General features: G+C 34.2%; 1 protein-coding gene across 1 annotated transcript in view; it reads left to right on the forward strand.

Annotated features, from left to right (window-relative positions):
- The first annotated feature begins 5,221 nt into the window (after positions 1–5,221).
- Positions 5,222–22,141, forward strand: part of LOC126759046 (small G protein signaling modulator 2) — a 48,761-nt gene continuing 31,841 nt past the window's right edge. Inside the window, exon 1 of the mRNA XM_050473610.1 lies at positions 5,222–5,614. Within this exon, the coding sequence (XP_050329567.1) occupies positions 5,593–5,614 (22 nt within the window). The 5' untranslated portion in view covers positions 5,222–5,592. The remainder of the gene's footprint in view (positions 5,615–22,141) is intronic.

The raw sequence follows: 22,141 nt of genomic DNA on the forward strand, positions 1-22,141 counted from the left end.
AAATGTTTGTAAAACTTTGTGTGGGCAAAAGTTGCATAGTAAGATTATACAGATTTATAAAAGTGCAAGTAGAATATTATGAAGTATATTATAAAGTTATAGCCAACGATATTTAGATGCAAAACATATTAAATATGGCAGCATTGTAAAACAAAAAATATAAAAAATTATTAAAAAAAAAATGTATTTAAAAAAGAAAATGTAGGGAATCACCACAATTTTATACTTCCTATCAGCAAGCATAAACACATACATACATGCATACATACAACATAAAAACTTGTAAATAATAATTAAATAAACATAAATGCAAAATTGTATACCAGTCCAGTGAAAAATGCAGAGAAAAATATAAATTATATTAAAAAATATTTATATGTATGTTTGAACGTAAAGTTTAAAAAAAGTAGTTGTTATTTACATTGTTGGAAATGCTTAAGCATGTTTGTACATGCATGTGCATGACAAAACAAGCGTATACATATTCGAAATCTGTTGCTTTTTATACAATGCAATGTTTATTTGTTGAAGAACTTGCTTAAACAATTGTTAAACATACATAAAGGGAAAAAAATTATCTTTAGAAAATGTACAAAATATGTTTAAAAGTATTAACATGCCATTGAATGCATTATTTAGCAGTGCTAAGGCTGGCTGGCTGGCAGATGCCGATTAATTACGTTGCTTGTAATTATAAACATTATTGATGACAAAAACGCGTTGTACCTAACGAAATTGTTGCTTTTGCGTCTAAATGTATGCTATATATTTTGAAAATATAATTTTTTAAAGGATTTTGTGTTTTTGACACGTTGTTTTGAATACTTTTACGGTAAAATTAAACTGAAGAACAACAAAATTATGCAAATTTAATGTGTGTTTTCATTAAAGCGCTTTTGCGCCTAAAATTGTGCTGCAAAATTTTGAAAATGTTAGTTGATACAAAATATAAAAACATTAATTACTATTATTTATCCATTCTTTTGAAGATATTTGGTTGAACCCAAAACAGCAATTCAAGTGCTTTTGCGCCTAAAAATATGCTGTAATTTTTTTAAAATATAATTTTAAAGGATTTAGCTCTTTAATACGTTGTCTAGAATATACTAGAAAATTTAACGAAAGAACAACAACATTATGCAATTTTAAACTTATATAATCATTCAAGTGGTTTTGCGGCTAAAAATATGTTGTATAATTTTAAAAATACCACTTTATTTAAATTATTACTTTAGTTTTTTATTCCTTTTCCATGAATAATAATTAATTTATAATCAAAACAACAGTTCAAGTGCTTTTGCGCCTAAAGGTATGCCGTATTTTTTGAAAATACATTTTTTAATGGATTTTGATACGTGGTCTTGAGAATTTTTATGGTAAAATTAAACGCATAAACAACAAAATATTTGCAAGCTAAACTTTTTTAATCATTCAAGCGGTTTTGCGCCTAAAAATGTGTTGTAATATTTTCAAGATATCACTCTTTCAGTGCATTTAGATTTTTAAACTTTTTTTTTTAAATCTATTTAGCTATTATTTATAACCAAAATAGCACTTCATGCGCCTAAAGGTATGCTCTATTTTTTGGAAAATATTTATTTTTTAATTGATTTCGAGAAGTTTGCCACATTATTCAAAAAGTATAAAGGTTTTACTAAATAAAAAAACATTTGTATTATATTTTTAGAAAGGTATACCCTGTACATAAAAAAAAATTGTGAAATGTCAAGGTTGTGTATTAATTTGTAAAACCTTTTTTTATAAATCAATTAAGTTTTCACTTTTTTATTAACATTATCAAGCACTATTTTTTACATCCTATTTGTATGTTTTTTAACTAAAAGTTCTGTGTATAAGTGAAATTTTAAAAAATATATACATATGTATGCTGAATTTTTACTCACCACTGTATGTGACAAAACAGAGTAAACAATTTTGTTATTTAAAAACTGTTATCGCTAATTTTTTAAATTCTTAAAGAAATTAGTTAATTATATGAGAGAACGAAGTGGCAAATATTGTTAAAAAAAATGTCGGAAATAAAAGCTTGGTTAAATTATGTTTTTTTTTATTATAAAAACCGCTCAGTATTGTTATTTTTAATTTTCTGCAATTTTCGTGATTTGTGTTCATTAAATTAAAATATTGTGATTATAATATTAGTTTAACCCATAATTTCCTGCTGGGAAGATAGTAAGCCTTAGAGAAGTAGAGAGAGAAAGAGAGAGAGAGACAGAGAAAGAGGGAGAGGAAGGTTTTCAAGTATGCTAAAGCATATAAACTTCATCAAATATGCGTCCGTATAATTTTTTTTTTACTAATTTGTTAAAGTAAATGTTATTTGGTTTATTGTTAATTTATAAAAAATATACAATTTTTATTTTATAAAAAAATTATTAATTTATATAAAAAAATATTTTAATATATTTTTGGCTTAATATTAATAGTAGTAATATTTTAGTATTTTTTATTTTTTACCTTCGTTATTATAACCTTTTTAATACTATTATTTTTATTTTTTAATTAGTTTTAATATTTTATTTTTTATTATTTAATATTTAATGGCATTTAAAATATAATAAACAGCAAGCAAAGTAAAAATAATTACAAGGCAAACATTATTTACAGTTGCTAATGTTTATGTATAGCGTGTAAATGGTTAAAGTACATACATACATGCAAACATATAGCCATATAGCCATATGATAATACACAAGTAGCATATGTAGAAAAAAAGTAAAAATATATAGAATATTCACAAAAGAAGCAGAAGAATATTAAGCAAATTGTAAAACTTAATACATACATACATATATTATTTATATACAAATTATGAATATGAAAGTATAAAGATACCATATAGAAATATCTAGTGAAATTATATACAAACACATACATTATATATTATTACAAAGTAGTGAATGAGATTATATGTATACATACATGTTTATATTGGAAGTACAAGAAATGCGTTTTATTGTTCATTTCAAACACATATGTATATGCTTATGAGTATATAGGGAGGTGAGTATATAGTTTTCATTTATAAGCGTTTTGTGGTTTTTTTCTATTAATTTTTAAGCTGTTGATGGCTGTGGGCAAACTTTTGAATGCTTCATATGATCAAAAATTTTACTCATACGTACTGACGCACTATTGCATTTGTGTGTTAATTGCAGCCATTGACTTGGTAAAATGATTTAGAAATGTCCAATCTGTTACTTAGGAAGTTGAAGATTCTTCAAATGATAAAAAATGTTACTCATACGTCCTGACGCACTATTGTATTTCAGTTTATTGAAGTTGAAGATGATGAAAAATATTACCCATACGTCCTGACACACTATTGTATTTCAGTTTAATTGAATACATTGACTTGGAAAAATGATTTAGAAATGTCAAATTTGTTATTCCGTGAAGTTGAAGAAAAAATGGAATAAATTTCATACTCCTTTGTTTCAATAATTCCAATCTTCTCCGTGTATGAGACGAACAAAATGCTCTACTAGAAGATATTGCCATACAATGAATTGCGGTCAAAAAATATTTAAAAAAAATAAAACTTAAAAAAGTTGAATTTTACCCAAAATAGGCACTTTTTAGCTTGCCAAAACTTGATTTTTTTGTCAGCTCATAATACTGCCAGATTATTGTAAATTATTTGCAAAATTCTGGTTCGGGAAGAGCGCATATATAGAAAAGTAATAGAGCAGTTTAAATTGGTCGGCTACACCTATAGAATCCTGTAACTCAAAAAATATTGAAATATTTAACTAAAATTTTAGTATAGTATTTTTAAAGGTAAATATGAAAAAATTTAAAAGAAAAAAATTTCAAAATCTTAAGGTTCTAAGCTTCGTTTTGCTTTTCAAAAATTTTTGTTCTCCAATAAAGAAGTTTTGTAGAATTTTCTTATATAACCAAAGTAAAATTTCTTACTTTCACTAATAACAGTAATAAAATTATCCCCTGAGACTCCAAGCGCTGAATTAAATCGCAGGGAATCGGCGGTTAAATTGCTCCCGAGATATCGGTTCATTTTACTTTACACAGTTCAGAGATATCAGAACGTTTCGCTCTGACATTTGAGTTTCAGTTTGTTGATTGGAATATGAAAATTGACAATTTGATATAGAATTACATAAAAATTGCGTTTAAATTTCTTCAATGCTGCAAATATTTTTAAACTGTTTATGACTTAAATACACTTACAATTATTAGTAATTAATCAAACTCGAGAAACACTCACATACATATTTCAACTATGAGTGTCACAACAGGGACTCAAGTGAGCATTGAGTGCCAAACAATCAGCTGATGTGAGTGCTTGGCTCGTTGAGTGAGTATAGAGCTCGCTTTACATAGCATAAGAAATCTGAGTGAGTCGTTGCAATGCTTGAACTTTTGTATGTTTAAAAGAGCGTTCGAGTTGTTACTTGTTTTAGTTGGGAAAGTAAACAGTCGCCATGAACCACAAAAACACATAACCTACCCAAATGAAAGTGACAATCTGGTAGCTTAAACATACACACAAGCAACAATTTGCTATATAACCGAGAGAGCGCAAGAGCGCAGGGTGTTTGAAAGAGAAAGTAAAGTTGGTGATTTAAGGTTTTGATAAGTAATGACGGTGTAGGAAGGGAGGGCGGAGAAAAATATGCAGTGAGCTGACGGCAAACATTTTTATAAATCTTTTTGAAGCAACAAATTTAGATGAATTTCTTTTTAATATAAATGTTATAATATATAATGCTGAGTTGATTTTCAGGGTTATTCAGCGCTGACCCAAATATGAGGTTTGAAAATTTTTTAAATAAATTTGTTGCTAATCTTAAGCTGTATTTATCTGTGGTCACTAAACCTTTGGAAAAATGTTTTTCTTTAGCACCGCAAAATGAACCAACACTAGTTACAAAATGAACTAGTTGGCAGCCTCACAACTCCTCTGCATCGCTATGTGCGCTGCAACTCTTTGTTGACGGCATATTAATGCGAGAGCAACAGTTTCATATCGCCAAGCAATATCGTTTAATGCTGCTCAGCATAACATCGTTGCCGAGGGGGTGGTTGCTGAACCAGTTTCCGCAGCTTGACATGCCGCAATGCTTGCTGTGGTGGGGACGAGAGTGCATTTTGCTCGTTAGCCTGACTTTAACGAGCTCTTAACTTCGCATATGCGGACCTTTGCTGGCAGTTTTTCTTTTGAGTTTTCCGTGTGCGGACGTGTCTTCTCCCTCAAAAGCGCGTATTATGGCTAATACTAGGCTTTTCATTGTGGCTGCCTCTATAATATTGTAACAAGCCACATACGGGTGTTTGTCTGTGTATGTAAATTATTTGACTGGAACTACAATTTGGTGAATGATAAGTGCTTATTTGGCGATAATTTCTTGCGTATTAAACGTGTATAATTGAGGTGTGAAGCGTTGTATGAAAAAGTACAGATTCGTGTGATTTTTTGGCAAAATTATTTAAGCATTAATGCGTGCGTTGCCGTAGAAACTTAAACATTTACAGCGCTATTGTGTTGTGTTTAGTATAGCGCTGAATTAATTTCTATTGAAGGAGTTAAAGCAAACGGTTGGCATCAAAATGGCTCATGGTAGTACTGCGGGTGAGTTTTTTGCATAAAAAATGTTTGTGTTTTATTATTTAAAGAAAAATGTTGAACGCAAAATTTCGTTTCCCTTCAAATTTTTTTTTCGAAAACTATTTTCCAAAATTTTTCGAAAATGAAAATTTTTTGGAAATGAAAATCTTTATATTAAATGTTAGTTTCAATGAAATTTTTAAAACGTCTCTGTATACATTTTATTACAATTCATTAAAATTTGGAAAGTGCTCAATTTACCTTTTCACTTATACGCTAGACATTGTTGCTACGAGCTATCCCCTTTTTGGTATGTAAATCGTATTGTTGTTATTTTTGTTATTTTACTTGATGACGTTCTGTATACATACGCCCACGCAAGCGAATTCCCTTTTTCGTGTATATATGTATGATAATATATACAGTGGTGTCTCGTAAAATAGTACCACATTTTTTGAAATTGCATTTTGTGGTTTTTCCAAGCTCAAAATGGATGTTGACTCAGACTTACATATGGCATGTGGAGTAGTATATTTCATAAATGGTTATCTTTGAAAATTTAGATGTCATATTTTATTACAAAATCGATAAAATTTTTATATTCAAGTGTATGTTTGGTGTTGTCGGTTGCCAAATTCTTTCAAACTTTACTTTAATGCTTCTTTGACGAATCTCTAATGTAGAAAATTTTCTTAAGAAAACACGGTAATGCTATAGCAAAGAGCGGAACTACTCTCTGGGAAGCCATCGTTCCAATTTTATTCTTATAATCCAGGAGAATATATAAAATTAAAAAGGAACTGTTTTTAGCAGCCTTGGTCACTTCAAAGATAATGTTAATTTTAGATATGACCAAAACGTTTATAAGGAAAGGGCTCTGCACTTTTCGAATAACATAAGGACCCTAAAATTTAAGATCAGAAGTCAAAATTAATTTTTACAAATTAAATAGCAATAAAACCATATATTTTTTAGGCTCAAAAATTGCTTAGAGAGTTTCAGGGTACTAGAAATGCACCATGATATTGAAAAAATGATGATGTGATGACAAAATCCCGTTTTTTTTTATTAGAATTCAATATTTTCGGCATGTTACGATAGAAAGCCATATTAATAATATTATAAAACACGTTTTTGAGATTTTCTGTGGCTTTAGTTCACATGAAAAACTTAAATTTAAAAGACCTTGCCTTGTTGCCATACATGGTTGAAAAAACTTATAAGCATATTATATAATTTTTTGTTACTAAATATTATATTAAATACTAAAATTATTAAATATTAAAAAAAATCCGAAAAATACCACTAAGTCAAACTTTTTTCAAACGCGTTTCCATTACAGCGCCCACTGCTGTATTTAGAGTTGTAACTTAACGTACGTACGTGTATTTCACGCTCTCACTCTCTTATGTTACTCACTTTCCGCTCGGCGCTGCCGTTACAGCAGCCTGCCATTGCAAAATTGCTCAACTGACTTTCAAATAATACCGTTTACCTTCGGGAGCTTAATTAGAAATGTGCTAGCAGGTGGTCTCACGCCGTCGTCGGCAGCTGGCTAGCCTGCAATTCTGTGCGTTGCCTCCCAAAACATAGCGAGTATGTAAAGAAAATGGTGCTGAGCCTCATCTCCGCGCTCAAATTGTTTTGGTATAACTTTCTGCTACTTTTTAATGACTCAATGAGAATCGGTATACGCATACAATATATTTGTCATGTATGTATGTGTGTGTGTTTGGTTAAAACTGTTTATATGTATATGTTTAATGTATATACTCAATTATTCATACATACATACATGCAGGTATGTATATGTGTAGGTATTACAATGTCTACGTATTTACAAATGCGTGTTTACCATGTGACCGCATATGTGTGGGCGTTTGTTTATATTTTCGTTTATATGTAGGTTAGTAGGAAGTCCGCAAGTTGTGAAGTACACGCTGACAATTTGAACTTCTACCCTCTTCATAAGTATGCCGCCATTTTTTTAAGTGTTTAAAGTGCGTGTGTATCTTTGTTTGTATTTGTATTTTCCGCTTGGTTCAGTGAATTTCAGTAATTGCTCAGTATTTCAATTTTTCATTTTACCTTTCATCCTTTAAAAGGACTCTCTTTAATTAGTCCGTTCTCCATTTTCTTTGTTTGCTATAATTTGTTGTATTTATTTGTACTCATTAAGGGTATATACGTGTATTTAAACATTTTTGAATTCTCTGCTGTCATTAATGGTTAATTTTTCAATTAGATTTGCAAATATAACGTAATTTGCCAGAAATAGAACATGAGCTTGCAGGTATATGAGGTGTAGATATATATGAATATTTATAAATGTGTATCAATATATATATATATATATATATATATATGTACACATATATGGTATATATACCTATAGTTCTCATATAAGAATTCAGTTTGCAGGCCATTCTGTTAAAAATGTGATTAAATTTATTATAATTTTCTGCAATAGTGTGCTCATATTGCGCCATAAAGCTCGAATTTAGAATCAAATTTGATTTGCACTGACGTATTTTAATATAAATCTTTACAAGTTTTCATATACTTTTTATAAGTCTTGGCAGGGATTGTTTTCCCTTGATTGCTAGATTGTTGGTCAGTTTCGATATTCGATTCGTCATTGTTATAAATCCAAGGGTTGTCACCAGTAACGATGTGTTTGTTGAATGCAGAGTCATCAGTCGCGTTGTCAAGCCTTTCGTTCGATCGTTACTCGACCCTCCAATACACATCTGCAACATTTTCCCCTCCATTCGGGTCAATTTTCATCAGATTTTTTTGGGTTATTCTGCTGTTTATTAGGAGTTCATTTAAAAAAAGATTTTTTTAAACTCATCTCACTCTTTTCATATTTTGATTTTTATAACGAATAAAATTTGCGTTCAATTTCAAATTAAACTCAGACCTACTGAAATACTCTACTAAAAAGCTTATAAACATAAAACCACAAATCTTTATCTCATATAAAAGTTAATATTCTTAAAATGCTCAACATGTATTAAACTTAGTGACGTATATATCTATTTAAAGCGAGAGTGTAAATGATGTTTCTTAACTTTAAATTTGTTGTATCCATAAATGTTTGCTGTGGCCACATCTCAGTTAGTCCATGCATTGAGTCCAATATTCGATGATTCGTTAAAGCATTTCGACTGGTAACTGGCGAACGACACGTTTGATGGTTTGCTTCAGAGACCTGAATCGAAGCGGGATTGTCCGCATAGACTTTAGACTTTACAGATCCTCATAAGAAAAAGTTTAACGGTGTGATGTTATCACACTATTTTTGTGGTCAATCGATCGGCTCAAAACGTGAAACAACTCACCGAGGTTTTCTCTCAATAAATCCACTGATTGATGCGATGTACTTGTATGGGCAGTGGCATCATCTTCTTGATTCAAATGTCGCCGAGATCATGAGCTTCAATTTCAGGCATTAATTAGTTGGTTATCATGGCGTGATAATGGTTGCCAGTGAAGGTTACATTTTTACTTAAAAACACTTCTTTCTTAAACACTTTTCAAACATAAAAAAATCGAGGCACGATATGTCAAAGTTAATAAATGGTATAAATAAAAAATATTAAAGTCGTGTTAGTGATTTACAGTTTTATGATGAAAGAAAAGTAGACTTCACACTCTTTTATTGATTCTATCGGGTGATTTTTTTTGATAACTTTTTAAAAAAAAAAAAACGCATAAAATTTGCAAAATCTCATCGGTTCTTTATTTGAAACGTTAGATTGGTTCATGACATTTACTTTTTGAAGATAATTTCATTTAAATGTTGACCGCGGCTGCGTCTTAGGTGGTCCATTCTGCGAAAGTCCAATTTTGGGCAACTTTTTCGAGCATTATCCGGAATAGCCCGAATTTCTTCGGAAATGTTGTCTTCCAAAGCTGGAATAGTAGTGGCTTATTTCTGTAGAATACTTTACGTAGCCCCACAAAAAATAGTCTAAAGGCGTTAAATCGCATGATCTTGGTGGCCAACTTACGGGTCCATTTCTTGAGATGAATTGTTCTCCGAAGTTTGCCCTCAAAATGGCCATAGAATCGCGAGCTGTGTGGCATGTAGCGCCATCTTGTTGAAACCACATGAGTCAACATTTAAATGAAATTATCTTCAAAAAGTAAATGTCATGAACCAATCTAACGTTTCAAATAAAGAACCGATGAGATTTTGCAAATTTTATGCTTTTTTTTAAAAAAAAAAGTTATCAAGACCTTAAAAAATAATATGATATATAAGTTGATTCTAAAACTTAGTTTTTTTGTAAATCAGCTTCGAAAAATGCTGAATAGAATATTTCAAGAGTCTCCTCCTGTAAAAGATCGACAGATAAGTGAGGTTCTTATGTATTGTCCTGAAAATTTTTGAATACCAATAAATAAGTTGTTGTTAGTCCCAGCTATTTAAGAGAGTCTTAATCTACCTAGATCAGGCATAGAGCACCATTTTCACTTTTGAGGAAATTTATTTTAAGTTTGTTATATAATAATGTAATAAGTGAGGAACTTATTGCAACTTTCTAAAACCTATAACAGTCAGACTAAATTTGAAAAAAGTCAAGTTTTCGAGATATGATTAATATATGTAGTTGCCAACAAGGTCGGTAAACCGATTATAGCTTAAATCTGTTTGGTACAATTCGTGTAATGTGAATTGTCTGTCGCTTGAAAAGTTTAGGCGATTTCTAGCTCAAAATGCTGTATCTCAAATTCAATCATTTTGGGGGATTTTTAACTCAAAATGCTGCATCTTAAGAATATATAATCCGAAAGTTATACAATTTAGACTTGTGTCTTTTTAAGCTTACGTCTTAACACAAAACATATAATATGAATTAAATTCTAGTGACTCTCTCTCATACAAAAGGCAAACAAATTTTCAGTCCATCCGTTCGCGTTCAGCTTTAAATCGTAAAAATTTGAAAGTACAGCAAAATATACTTTATTTCTAATTTCGAATTTATTGTGCGCACTCTTAGAAGCTTCTATCACCAAAAAAATCAGTAATAATTTCCTTAAAGCCAGCGCTGGCACCAGTAGACAATACTCCAACCTTGGCACATATAAAAAGAAATCCACGTTGAAGCTGGCACACACACACACAAGTATATGGATTCACCTGTTGCCAACTAATCTTAATATAATCCTAACTAACTAAGACATGAACCGACGGACATTAATGGGGAGCATAGCGAATGGCTCCATGCATGTAAAAATATTATTAAAGTATGTATCCTCCATAAGTATGTGCATAAGTATGTGGGTGAGGAAGAGAGCACGTACGTTGAGTATGCGTTTGTATATAAAGGTGTACACGTACGTTTTATGTATGTATATGTGCAGGTACGTTTAAGAGTACGTGGCTAAAATTACGTGCTCCTTTTCTTTATGGAAAACTAATTACTCGTTTATCACAATTAAGCCATTATACCTATTTCATAAGCGCTGGGTTGATTTAAAGTCAATAAGCGTTTCATTTCAACAGTTGCTTAAATGGTCTGCTAACTTGGAGGCACATTTTAAGGACTAGCTGTGGAAAAGAAAAAAGTAATGACTATGAAAGCGTAATTGATGGTAGTCGGTTGGTTCACCTAGAAAGCTGAGAGTTTTATGTAAATGTTGTTTATATTTTTCAAATATACAAGGTCTGTCGCAAAAGAAACAGAACTTTTTAAATATAACTGTTTCTGGTGGCGCCACCTATTGGTGGGTATATGAAATAAAAAGTTTGATCTCTTGTCGACATTTCGTAAAAATTAAAAAATGTAAAAAATATTAAGACAATCGGATATCTACAATCGATGTTATCGATCAAAAAGTGACAGCAGCTTTTGGTCATCGGTCGTAAAATGCAAAGAGCAAATATTAAATTTTGTTTTAAACTTGGGGAAAACGTTTACTGAAACATTTCAAATGATGAAAAAAGTTTATGGTGATCAGTGCCTTTCCCGTAGTAATGTGCATGAGTGGTTTAAGCGATTCCAAGAAGGGCGTGAGGACCTCTGTGACGATCAGAAGTCGGTCGTCTTCAGAAGTCAAAAATAAAGACAATGCTGATTTGTTTTTACGATTCCGAGGGTATTATACACCGAGAGTTCGTCCCACCTGGCCAAACGATTAATGCTGTGTTTTACCTTGGTGTTATGAAGCGTCTTTTGTCACGCATTCGTCGTGCTCGACCACAATACCGTGAGGCAGGGTCCTGGCGCCTGTTGCACAATAATGCGCCGTGTCATCGGTCGACGCTTGTCACTGATTTTTTGACAAAAAACTCCATATTAACCATTAATCACTCACCCTACTCAACTGATCTGGCACCCTGTGATTTTTACCTATTGGGAAAACTTTATTTGCCCATGAAAGGACACTGGTTTCAGGACATTTCAGCTATCCAAAAGGCGGCGACCGATATTCTCAAGAGCATTCCGAAAAATGACCTCATTTGACACTCATTTCAAATGCTGATTGACCGGGCTAAACGCTGTATCGAAGCACAAGGAAACTACTTTGAATAAAAAAATATAACTTTTGAAAAATATTAATTTTTTGTTTTTTTTTTTACAGTCCTGTTTCTTTTGCGACAGACCTTGTAAAAAATAATTAAATAACCGTGCAACCAGAATTGAGCTTAAGTCATACCTCGTAACCGAAACTACTACCAGTTCAGCTTCCATACTGCTTTGTACTGTTGACCAGGGGTTAGACCCCATATGCACATTAAACGCACATACCATTCACGCAAGAAGCTATCCTAATACCCAGTTAAACGCTTTCGCCTCCTAAACAATTTTCGTGCAAACGACCCTAACTGTTTGGCGTTCCGATTAGTAGAGATCACACCGCTTACATCTAAACATCTATAAGTTCAGCTAATCTCCTTACCACCCAGATCCCTAGTGTCCGAGTATATCGGGCACGCGTCCCACATAAACACTCCGACCTATCAGAATTTGATGTCTGGGTTACCCTTAAAAAAACCTAACGTCCCCGATGTACTTGTAAGTCACTCGGCCGTAGATCTGATCCTATCTTCTAGAAGCCTCCTGCTCCCTAGATATTCATCCCTTTCCATATGATTATCCTCCGAAATCCAATTAATGATAAATGACACACATAAGTCCCTTCAATAGTTTCCAGAACAACTACCGATTTTGAATGACCTTCACAAAATTCATCTTGGAATGACTAAGGACCTCGATTAAATTCACCATACCATCGACTGGCATTTAATTTAGTTACACCAAAAAAAAATAAATTTTCTAAATTCATGGATGTACTGTTGCTGAGCTAATCTACGTCGAGAGTTGTAAAAATAATTGCGCAAAAATTTTCGCAATTCGCAAATTTTCGCAATGCCTGAGATGAATATTTTAAGTTACTATAAACATCACAAATAGCGCTTATATGTTAAAACGTGCTGAGTATGTAAAATACAAAAAAATGTCAAAGTGTACGACAAAGTTGTAAGTTGCCAGATTGAAATTCTAGCCAGAAATACAAAAGGAAAGCTGGCAGTAAAATACTATTCAACATAAAATTTCGAGATTTCTTCTTCTTCTTCATTGGAGGTCTTCCTCTGCTGCCCCCGGCGGGCCCTTCGTCGAATACTCTTAGAACTGGAGTGTGTTCATCCATTCGGACGGCATGACCTAGCCAGCGTGCTGCTGTCTCTTAATTCGCTACATTATGTCAATGTCGTCGTGTATCTCGTACATCTCATCGTTCCATCGACTGCGGTATTCGCCGTTGCCAATGCGTAAAGGACCATAAATACATATTATGCAGAATCTTTCTCTCGAAAACTCGTAATGTCGACTCATCAGATGTTGTCATCGTCCATACATCTGCACCATATAGTAGAACGGGAATGATGCGTGACTTGTAGAGTTTGGCCTTTGTTCGTCAAGAGAAAACTTTACTTCTCAATTGCCTACCTAGTCGGAAGTAGCACCTGTTGGCAAGAGTTATCCTGCGTTGGATTTCCAGGCCGACATTGTTGATGATGTTTATGCTGGTTCCTAAATATACGAAATTATCTACAACTTCAAAGTTATGACTGTCAACAGTGACGTGAGAGCCAAATCACGAGTGCGACGACTGTTTGTTTGATGACAGGAGATATTTCGTCTTGCCCTCTTTCACTACCAGACCCATTTGCTTCCCTTCCTTATGATCCTTTTTGATTATGCGAGTTATGAATTCAATTCATCATTTCTCCGCTTACTATTTAAGATAAAATAGAAATAGAAAAGAAACTGTTAACATGTTTTCTCTAGATGATTATACCATTCAACTTCATATATACCAGCTGTTTCTGCGATTTGCATCACTCTACGATTTGACGAATCGAAAAAACTAATAAAGTCATAGTAAACTAAAAATGTAGATTAAATAAAACTAATTAAAAACTCGTTTGCTTTTGGTTACATTATATCAAACTCGCATTAAAGGCTTAACTCTCTCAAAAGTTGAATTTTCCTAACAGGTCGCCTTGGAGCGTTTGCACTGTCATCGCTTATCTCCGCAAATACTTAATTTCGCGCACAATACTACTCTTCCGACCATAACCTGTTAAACATATGGGCCGAGTAAACTGTCATGGCACAAAGAGGATTGCATAAATAAATATAACGATTGTGATCGGAGGCATGTAACTATGTATATGCTTTGTATGTGTGGTATATAGCTCTGTACGTTTGGTATACCCATATTTTTTGCACACTTTTTCCTATCCACACACCAATTTGTGCTGTACAAACTAACATACACATATATTGTATATAAATTGCTATGTGCAGTTAAATCCTTACTTCTTAGTGGTTATGCGTTATCGTACGCTTGCCATATGGTACATGCTCTCAGCAAAGTCACATGTAAATCCATATGACTATGCGAATGTGCGTGGTTCATCCCATGTGACCGTCGAGATGCCGTCGATATCAAGGGGGAAATGAAAGGCGTACGGTATGAAAATGTAAAGTGAAAACTGTTTACTGAAAACGGTTAGCATGCCGAACCTTAGATTAAATAAATGCTAAAAATGAGGCAAGAGTTGAATGTGTCAGCGGTTAAATTTTTAAACTTTTTCTCAACCTTTTTGCCACATGAATTTTTGGCATGTTTACTGTACGAGTATGAGCATACTTGTACAGGGTGCGTCAACTTTTAAGTGGTGAGTAAGTTGTTATTTATATTTTTATTATTTTTTTTTAATTTCATATGGTTTATTTTAAAAAATAATTCAATATTTTTAACAAAACTTAGATCAAGGCGTCGGTCGTCTTTATTTTTTTCCTCTGTTTCTTGGTCTTTTACGAGATATACGGCACGAAAGTTTGACTCGAGTTCGTCAGTTTTTCGAAAAACCGCATACAAAGTTGTCAAGAGAAGTGAAATCTGGAGATCTAGATGCCTATTCAGTACTTTAGAGTGGTAGGGTTCGCAGTGTTCCATGACATCTCATTTTGTTGAAACCAGTAACTTTTAAGACTTGCATTTTCTGGTAGTCATAATAAGCTACCATCTATCGAACTTGATTTCCATCAACCATCTATATTTCCCCATAAGCACACTATTATTATTCTAGTATGAAGGTTTGAGCTTCTAAAAGATGTCCTACCGACTCAGTTGTTGACTAAATATCAAAGTTGTGCGATTTCTAAAACCACACATCACAGATGTCGCACCCTGTATCAACAAATATCTGTTTATATATTCACATATTGACATAGGAATATTTGTGTGAGGTGATGGTGACTAAAGGTCAAAAGCAAAGTGAAATTCTAGCTAAAACTTCTTTGAAATAATTTATGGTGCTGCTAAATATTTTCACCCCCAACAATTTAGCAGGAATACAAGTGTGATTTAGGAGCTCTTATTCGTTTCTCCGAACTGGATGAGTATATTTCAATATCAAATAATTGAGAACTTGGAAAATTCTGGGAAAATATCAGAGTTTACAGAGTTACCTTTAATACATAGGAATTTGGTAAACTTACAAACTTTAAATCGTTCATTTGACAAGCGTGCTCACTTTAAGTGAACAAGGAATAAGTTTTCTAACTTAGTATTTGATAGCTTACAACTGCTACAAGCACAAGGCAGCTAAGGCTAGAAACTTAGCGAAGCCGAGAGCGATATAGAGAACAAGCAAAGCATAACAAATAAACTGAGAAAAACAATGAGTAAAGCAGTAGGTATTGGCATATTCATTTTCCACTTTTGCCTATGTAATACTGAATTTATGCTGTACCCACTAATGTCTCCAGAGCGTCTGAAGCTCATAATAGGTTACATGACGATGTTGCAATATCAGTTTGCACATAATAGCAAAAATTTCCAGAACAACAACCGATTTTGAAAGACCTTCATGAAATTCGTCTTGAATTGTTCTACGACCTCGTTTGAATTCACTACACCAACGATTAATGCTGGTCCTTGACGTAGTTTCATCAATCAATGAATTAAATTCATGGATGCACTGTTCCTGAGTTAATCTACTTCGAGAGTTGTAAAAATAATTGTGCAAAAAAGTTCGCAATTTAATTCCACTCTGTGCCTGAGATGAATATTATAAGTTACTGTAAACATCACAACTAGCGTTCGTATGTTAAAATGTTTTGAGTACGTAGTACATACTATTTGACAGTTTTTTGAACGATTTTCTTATTTTTTCATATAGTGTATTTCAAATGGCAAAAATAAATACTATATACTTGTATATTCATAAAAATTGGGATACTCATATCAGCCTTCTTTACGAGTCGAACTATGACTGTGAAAAAATTTGAACAAATGCTGCAATCAAAAACATTTTATGAGAGCTTCAGTCTATCAAATACACACCGCCCTTCCCTACTCTTGTCCATCCTAAAAATTTTTATGAAGTAGCAATTTGGAAAGTAGCTGCCTTATATTGCTAAAAACGCAGTAGTCATACAATTTTTCGAAATTAATGAGCAAATACATCTGTTAAATTGTTACAATAACCGTTTTTGGTCTTGCCAGATAAAACTGAAATTCGTTAGCTTGGAGATCCTTGTAATACCCATAAGATAACATGAAATACTGATTACTTATTATTTAAAACTTGCCTTTTCATACTCTTGTACTTGTTTTCTATTTTCAGTAGTTGATGAGGAGGTAACCCTATCTTTGTTTCAGATTTTGATGCTTAGAACATATTTGGCCCATTTTATCTTTGTAGCCTGGTCTTCTCCACCTGGTATTTCCATCGCAGTAGAGGTCTTCCTCTTCCTCTGCTTCCCTGTTAGGTACTGCGTCGAATACCATCAGAGCTGGATTATTTCCTTCCATTCGGACGACATGACCTAGCCAGCGTAGCCGCTGTTGCATGCTCCTTTTAAGTTCTTCGCCGCCGTATCTCAATAGATCGGCCACCAATCCTTCGGGACCCACGACTTTGTTGTTCTTCAGACAGTTAATTGCTATTGGAACTTCTTCATGGTAGGGCAATGGAACGTCTGCTCCATCATCATCGATTAGGGAATTGGGTTCACCATGTGTTGGTGTTATGCCTTCACTGCCATCATCAAGCTGGAGAAGTGTTCGCTCCGTAGTTTTAGTATGCTCTGGGCATCAGTCTCTAGATTACCTTTCGGAGTTCCACAAACGTATGCTCCAGTCTTGAAACCTTCTGTAAGTCGCCGCATATTTTCGAAGAATGCTCGAGTGTGCCGCATTACTACTATAATTATACCCTGAACAGGGTATATTAAGTTTGTCACAAAGTTTGTAACACCAAGAAGGAAGCGTCGAAGACCCTATAAAGTATATATATAAATGATCAGTATGTTGAGCTGAGTCGATTTAGCTATGTCCGTCTGTCTGTCTGTATATACACGAATAGTCCCTCAGTTTTTAAGATATCGTTTTGAAATCTTGCAAACGTCATTTCCTCTTCAAGAAGCTGCTCATCGGACCACTATAGCATATAGCTGCCATACAAACTGAACGATCGAAATCAAGTTCTTGTATGAAAAACTTTGCCATTTGACAATGTATCTTCACAAAAGTTGGCACAGATGATTTTCGAAAGCAACAATGTAATATCCGAAGAAATTGTTTAGATCGGCTTACTATAGCGTATAGCTGCCATACAAACCGAACGATCGGAATTTGACGTGTTATCTACACGAAATTTGACATGAAATACTGCTTAAGCTAATAATATAATCTCCGAAAAAATTACCCAGATCGGATTACTATAGTGTATAGCTTCCATACAAACTAAACGCATAACGTTACTAACAGAAATGCACCGGTGAAGGGTATTTAGCTTCGGTGCTACCGAAGTAACGTTTTTTCTTGTTTTGTACTTGCTATTTCTTCGTGTCTGTACGCTTGCCGTAGTCATAACAGTTGCCAGCAAGTCGATTTTTTGGTATGGTGGTTTCACCATATGGAAATATATATTAATATCATCGGTCTCAACACCCGCGCCGTTAGTTCTGCTTTCTCCAGGCTGGACAAGGAAGCACAGAAAATGGGCAAAACACGAGGGCAAAACAAAATATCTCCTGTCATCAAACAAACAGTCGTCGCACTCGCGACTTGGCTCTCACGACACTGTTGACAGTCATAACTTTGAAGTTGTAGATAATTTCGTCTATTTAGGAACCAGCACTAACACCACCAACAATGTCAGCCTGGAAATCCAACGCAGGATTGCTCTTGCCAACAGGTGCTACTTCGGACTGAGTAGGCAATTGAAAAGTAAAGTCCTCTCTCGACGAACGAAAGCTAAACTCTACTATAAGTCGCTCATAATTCCCGTCCTGCTATATGGTGCAGAGGTATGGACGATGTCAACAACCGATGAGTCGACGTTACGAGTTTTCGAGAGAAAGATTTATGGTCCTTTGCGCATTGGCCACGGCGAATATCGCATTCGATGGAACGATGAGCTGTACGAGATATACGACGACATTGACATAGTTCAGCGAATTAAAAGACAGCGGCTACGCTGGCTAGGTCATGCCGTCCGAATGGATGAAAACACTCCAGCTCTGAAAGTATTCGACGCAGTGCCCGCCGGGGGAAGCAGAGGAAGAGGAAAACCTCCACTCCGTTGGAAGGACCAAGTGGAGAAGGACCTGGCTTCGCTTGGAATATCCAATTGGCGCCACGCAGCGAAAAGAAGAAACGACTGGCGCGCTGTTGTTAACTCGGCTATAATCGCGTAAGCGGTGTCTACGCCAATTAAGAAGAAGAAGAAGGTTTCAGTCTTATATGGAATTATAAGTTGTTTAGTTGACGATTGGTTCTTGTTGCAATCCTAGTGACACCAGAGTGTTCATATATCCTTCAACCAGACTTCATCTCCCTTGACTCCCTTATAGGTGCTTTTAAGGCACAATAAGCCTAAGTGTGAGCAGGATTGGCACCACCAAAAACCACGAATCGAACATCGCGGAAAGCTTGTTGAAGAGAGTAGTGAAAAACTATCTCAGGTGACCGTGGATGTAAGAGTCTATGTACATATGATATATATATTTTAAGTAAATTTGCTCGAGAAATATTGAGGAAGCTTTAAAAAGTTATCTAAATAAACAACTCTACTGGAAGTGACTTTGAAAACAATCAATATAATGAGTATGCCGGGCATATTAATAAGCAGACACATACAGTACATATTTATGTATCTCTTTGTACATAAGTAGATAAGTAGATAAATAAATGCACTTGCAGGTGTGTAAGAGGAAAACAAAAAGCCTTTATTGTCGTGTAGGCGTGAGAAATTATGTTTTATTCATGTCGCCAACAGTTACCTTTGCTCACGTCAACGCAAATATAATATATGAATGCACATACACATACATGCATATACACGTGTATATAAATATGCACATGATGACGCAAAATTTAAATTTTCCTTTCTTTTAATATAATTTTCACATCTTTCAGTTTCTGCAATTTCATTTTTCCATTCGTTGGTTCTTTTATAAAAAAATATATATGTTTTTTTTAATGTGTGTATATACGTGTGTGTATGTGCTTGGCATTGCGTGTGGCTTTTTGGCCAACTCGCCCACACGGCCACGCACTCATTTAGTCCAAAGCAATTTTTTCACATATTTAGTTGAATTTATTTGCTATTTTTTTATGCTTCGTATGTGAAAGCTCATTTGCCGCTTAATGCCAGTGCTGGAGTGGAAATCACTATTTGCTTGGCAGCTCAGCTTAATCACTGCCACACTGCCGCTTCTCCACCCCTCCACACTTCCATTCCTCCACATCAGCACTTCGTCCGTTCGTCAGTGCGCTAGTGAAAGCACAGCTGCAACCCATTTGCCACTAAATGACTAAATGAATGAGTGAGCTGCTGAATGTGCAAGTAAATATGCTTTTTTCTGCTTCCCAGGCATTTGTATGCGTATTTGTTTATGTATTTGTGTGCGTGCACGCATGTGTGTGTTCGCCTGTTTGCGCTGCTTGGTGACTGGCTGGCTGCCTGACATTCGTTCGTTCGTGCGGCAAGTTTAAGGTTAAAGTTCAAACTTTTATGGCAGCCAGTTAAGTGGCTCTGCGGGTGACGGGGTGGCCGGGGTGGCTGAGGTGGCGACGTTGCAGCAGCAAAGAGAATCAGCAGCAACAGCAATGCCATTTAATGCATAAATTTAAGAAAGTTTCGAAATGGTTTTTGTTTGCCTTCACATTTCGGTTAACGAGCTTATAATCAACAGTCAGTGCTCCACTGACCCTAGAAACTATGCTGTGCTGTGCCATTTTGCTAGCTTACATATTGCTTTTACAATTTCAACTTGTGAGTTTGGTGAGCTTTGCAATAATTGTGGATTATGGGATTTATAATTGGTCTGAATTCATAGAAATTAGATTTGAGGCACTGAAACAAGTCTCATTAGGAAAGTACTCACTGTGTGTATGAATGCTTGTTGATTAAGGTTATTTATTATATATAAAAATAAAGTTGGCAATATTGCAAGTATAGAGTGTTACCTCTGTAGTGTATTAAAGCTTTTTCCATGAAAGAAAATTTCGTAATAGGTATGTACTTGCTTAGTTTAGGTTTAGACTTGGCTTGAATGTTATGAGAAGTGAAAAAAGCCAATGGTTGGCATATGCAACTAAAAATGCTTTAGAAGCTATTAGCATGCATAAAGTTCAGCTATAAGCTGCTTACAATTGAGCTTGAATGAATAAGAGTCTATTCTGTAAACTTGAAGAGAAAATTCTCCCATAAGAAGCAATAAATCAGGAGTTGGAATCTCTATATTGGATAACTATGTCAAACGAAAACAAGAAAAAACGTTAACTTCGGAGCTAATATACCCTTCACAGGTGAATTTCTTTTAGTAACTATGTGTTCCAGTTTGTATGGAAGCTATATGCTATAGTAATCCGATCGGAACATTTTTTCGGAGATTATATTACCTTAAGCAGTAATCCATGTCAAATTTCGTGAAGACACCACGTCAAATGCGAAAGTTTTCCATACAAACCCTTGATTCCGATCGTTCGGTTTGTATGGCAGCTATACGCTATAGTAAGCCGATCTGAACAATTTCTTCGGATATTACATTGTTGCTTTAGAAAATCATCTGTGCCAACTTTTGTGAAGATACATTGTCAAATGAAAAAATTTTCCATACAATACTTTTTCCGATCGTTCAGTTTGTATGGCAGCTATATGTTATAGTGGTCCGATATCAGCAGTTCCGACAAATGATCAGCTTGTTGAAGAGAAAATGACGTCAGCAAAATTTCAAAACGATATCTTAAAAACTGAGGGACTAGTTCGTATATATACAGACAGACGGACAGACAGACAGACGGACATGGCTAAATTGACTCAGCTCAACATACTGATAATTTATATATATACTTTATCTGGGTGTTACAAACTTCGTGACAAACTCAATATACCCTGTTCAGAGTATAACAAGAGAGGTGAGAGAGAGAATGTGATGGGGAAAGAGAGAGAGAAAAGAACTAGGTTTTGAACCATCCATTTTGATCTGATTGTACCGTTTTATTGGACAATAATTTCGAGAAGATATCTCAGAAAATAACATTTTTTTCCAGTTTTCATGAACATATCTTATCATATAAGAAAGCTTATGTTTAAATAGTGTCTATAAGCTTAAAACAAAAAACTTTTCCTACAAGAGAGGAGAGCGAGAGAAAGATAGGGAGAAAGAGAGAGAGAGAGAGAGAAAGAGAGAGCGAGAGGGAGATAAGAATTTGATTTTGAACCATCAGTTTGTATGATGTTATGATTGTACCGATGTTCGTCAATACAATTTTTTTTTCAGTTTTTAGGAAGATATCCCAGATTGACAGACATGGCTTATTCGAATTATTCGAATGAGTTTGTCATGGTGACAATTTATATGTATTTTTTTTTATAAGGTTTTCGACAATTCCTTCTGGGTGTTCCAAACTTCGTGTAAAACTTAATATGCCCTGTTGAGAGTATAAAAAGAGAGCTTTCCTCTTTAAATGCAATGGTTGATATTTTTTGATAGTCTCAGAAAGCTT

The sequence above is a fragment of the Bactrocera neohumeralis genome, chromosome 5, assembly GCF_024586455.1.
Source record: "Bactrocera neohumeralis isolate Rockhampton chromosome 5, APGP_CSIRO_Bneo_wtdbg2-racon-allhic-juicebox.fasta_v2, whole genome shotgun sequence".
NCBI lineage: Eukaryota > Metazoa > Arthropoda > Insecta > Diptera > Tephritidae > Bactrocera > Bactrocera neohumeralis.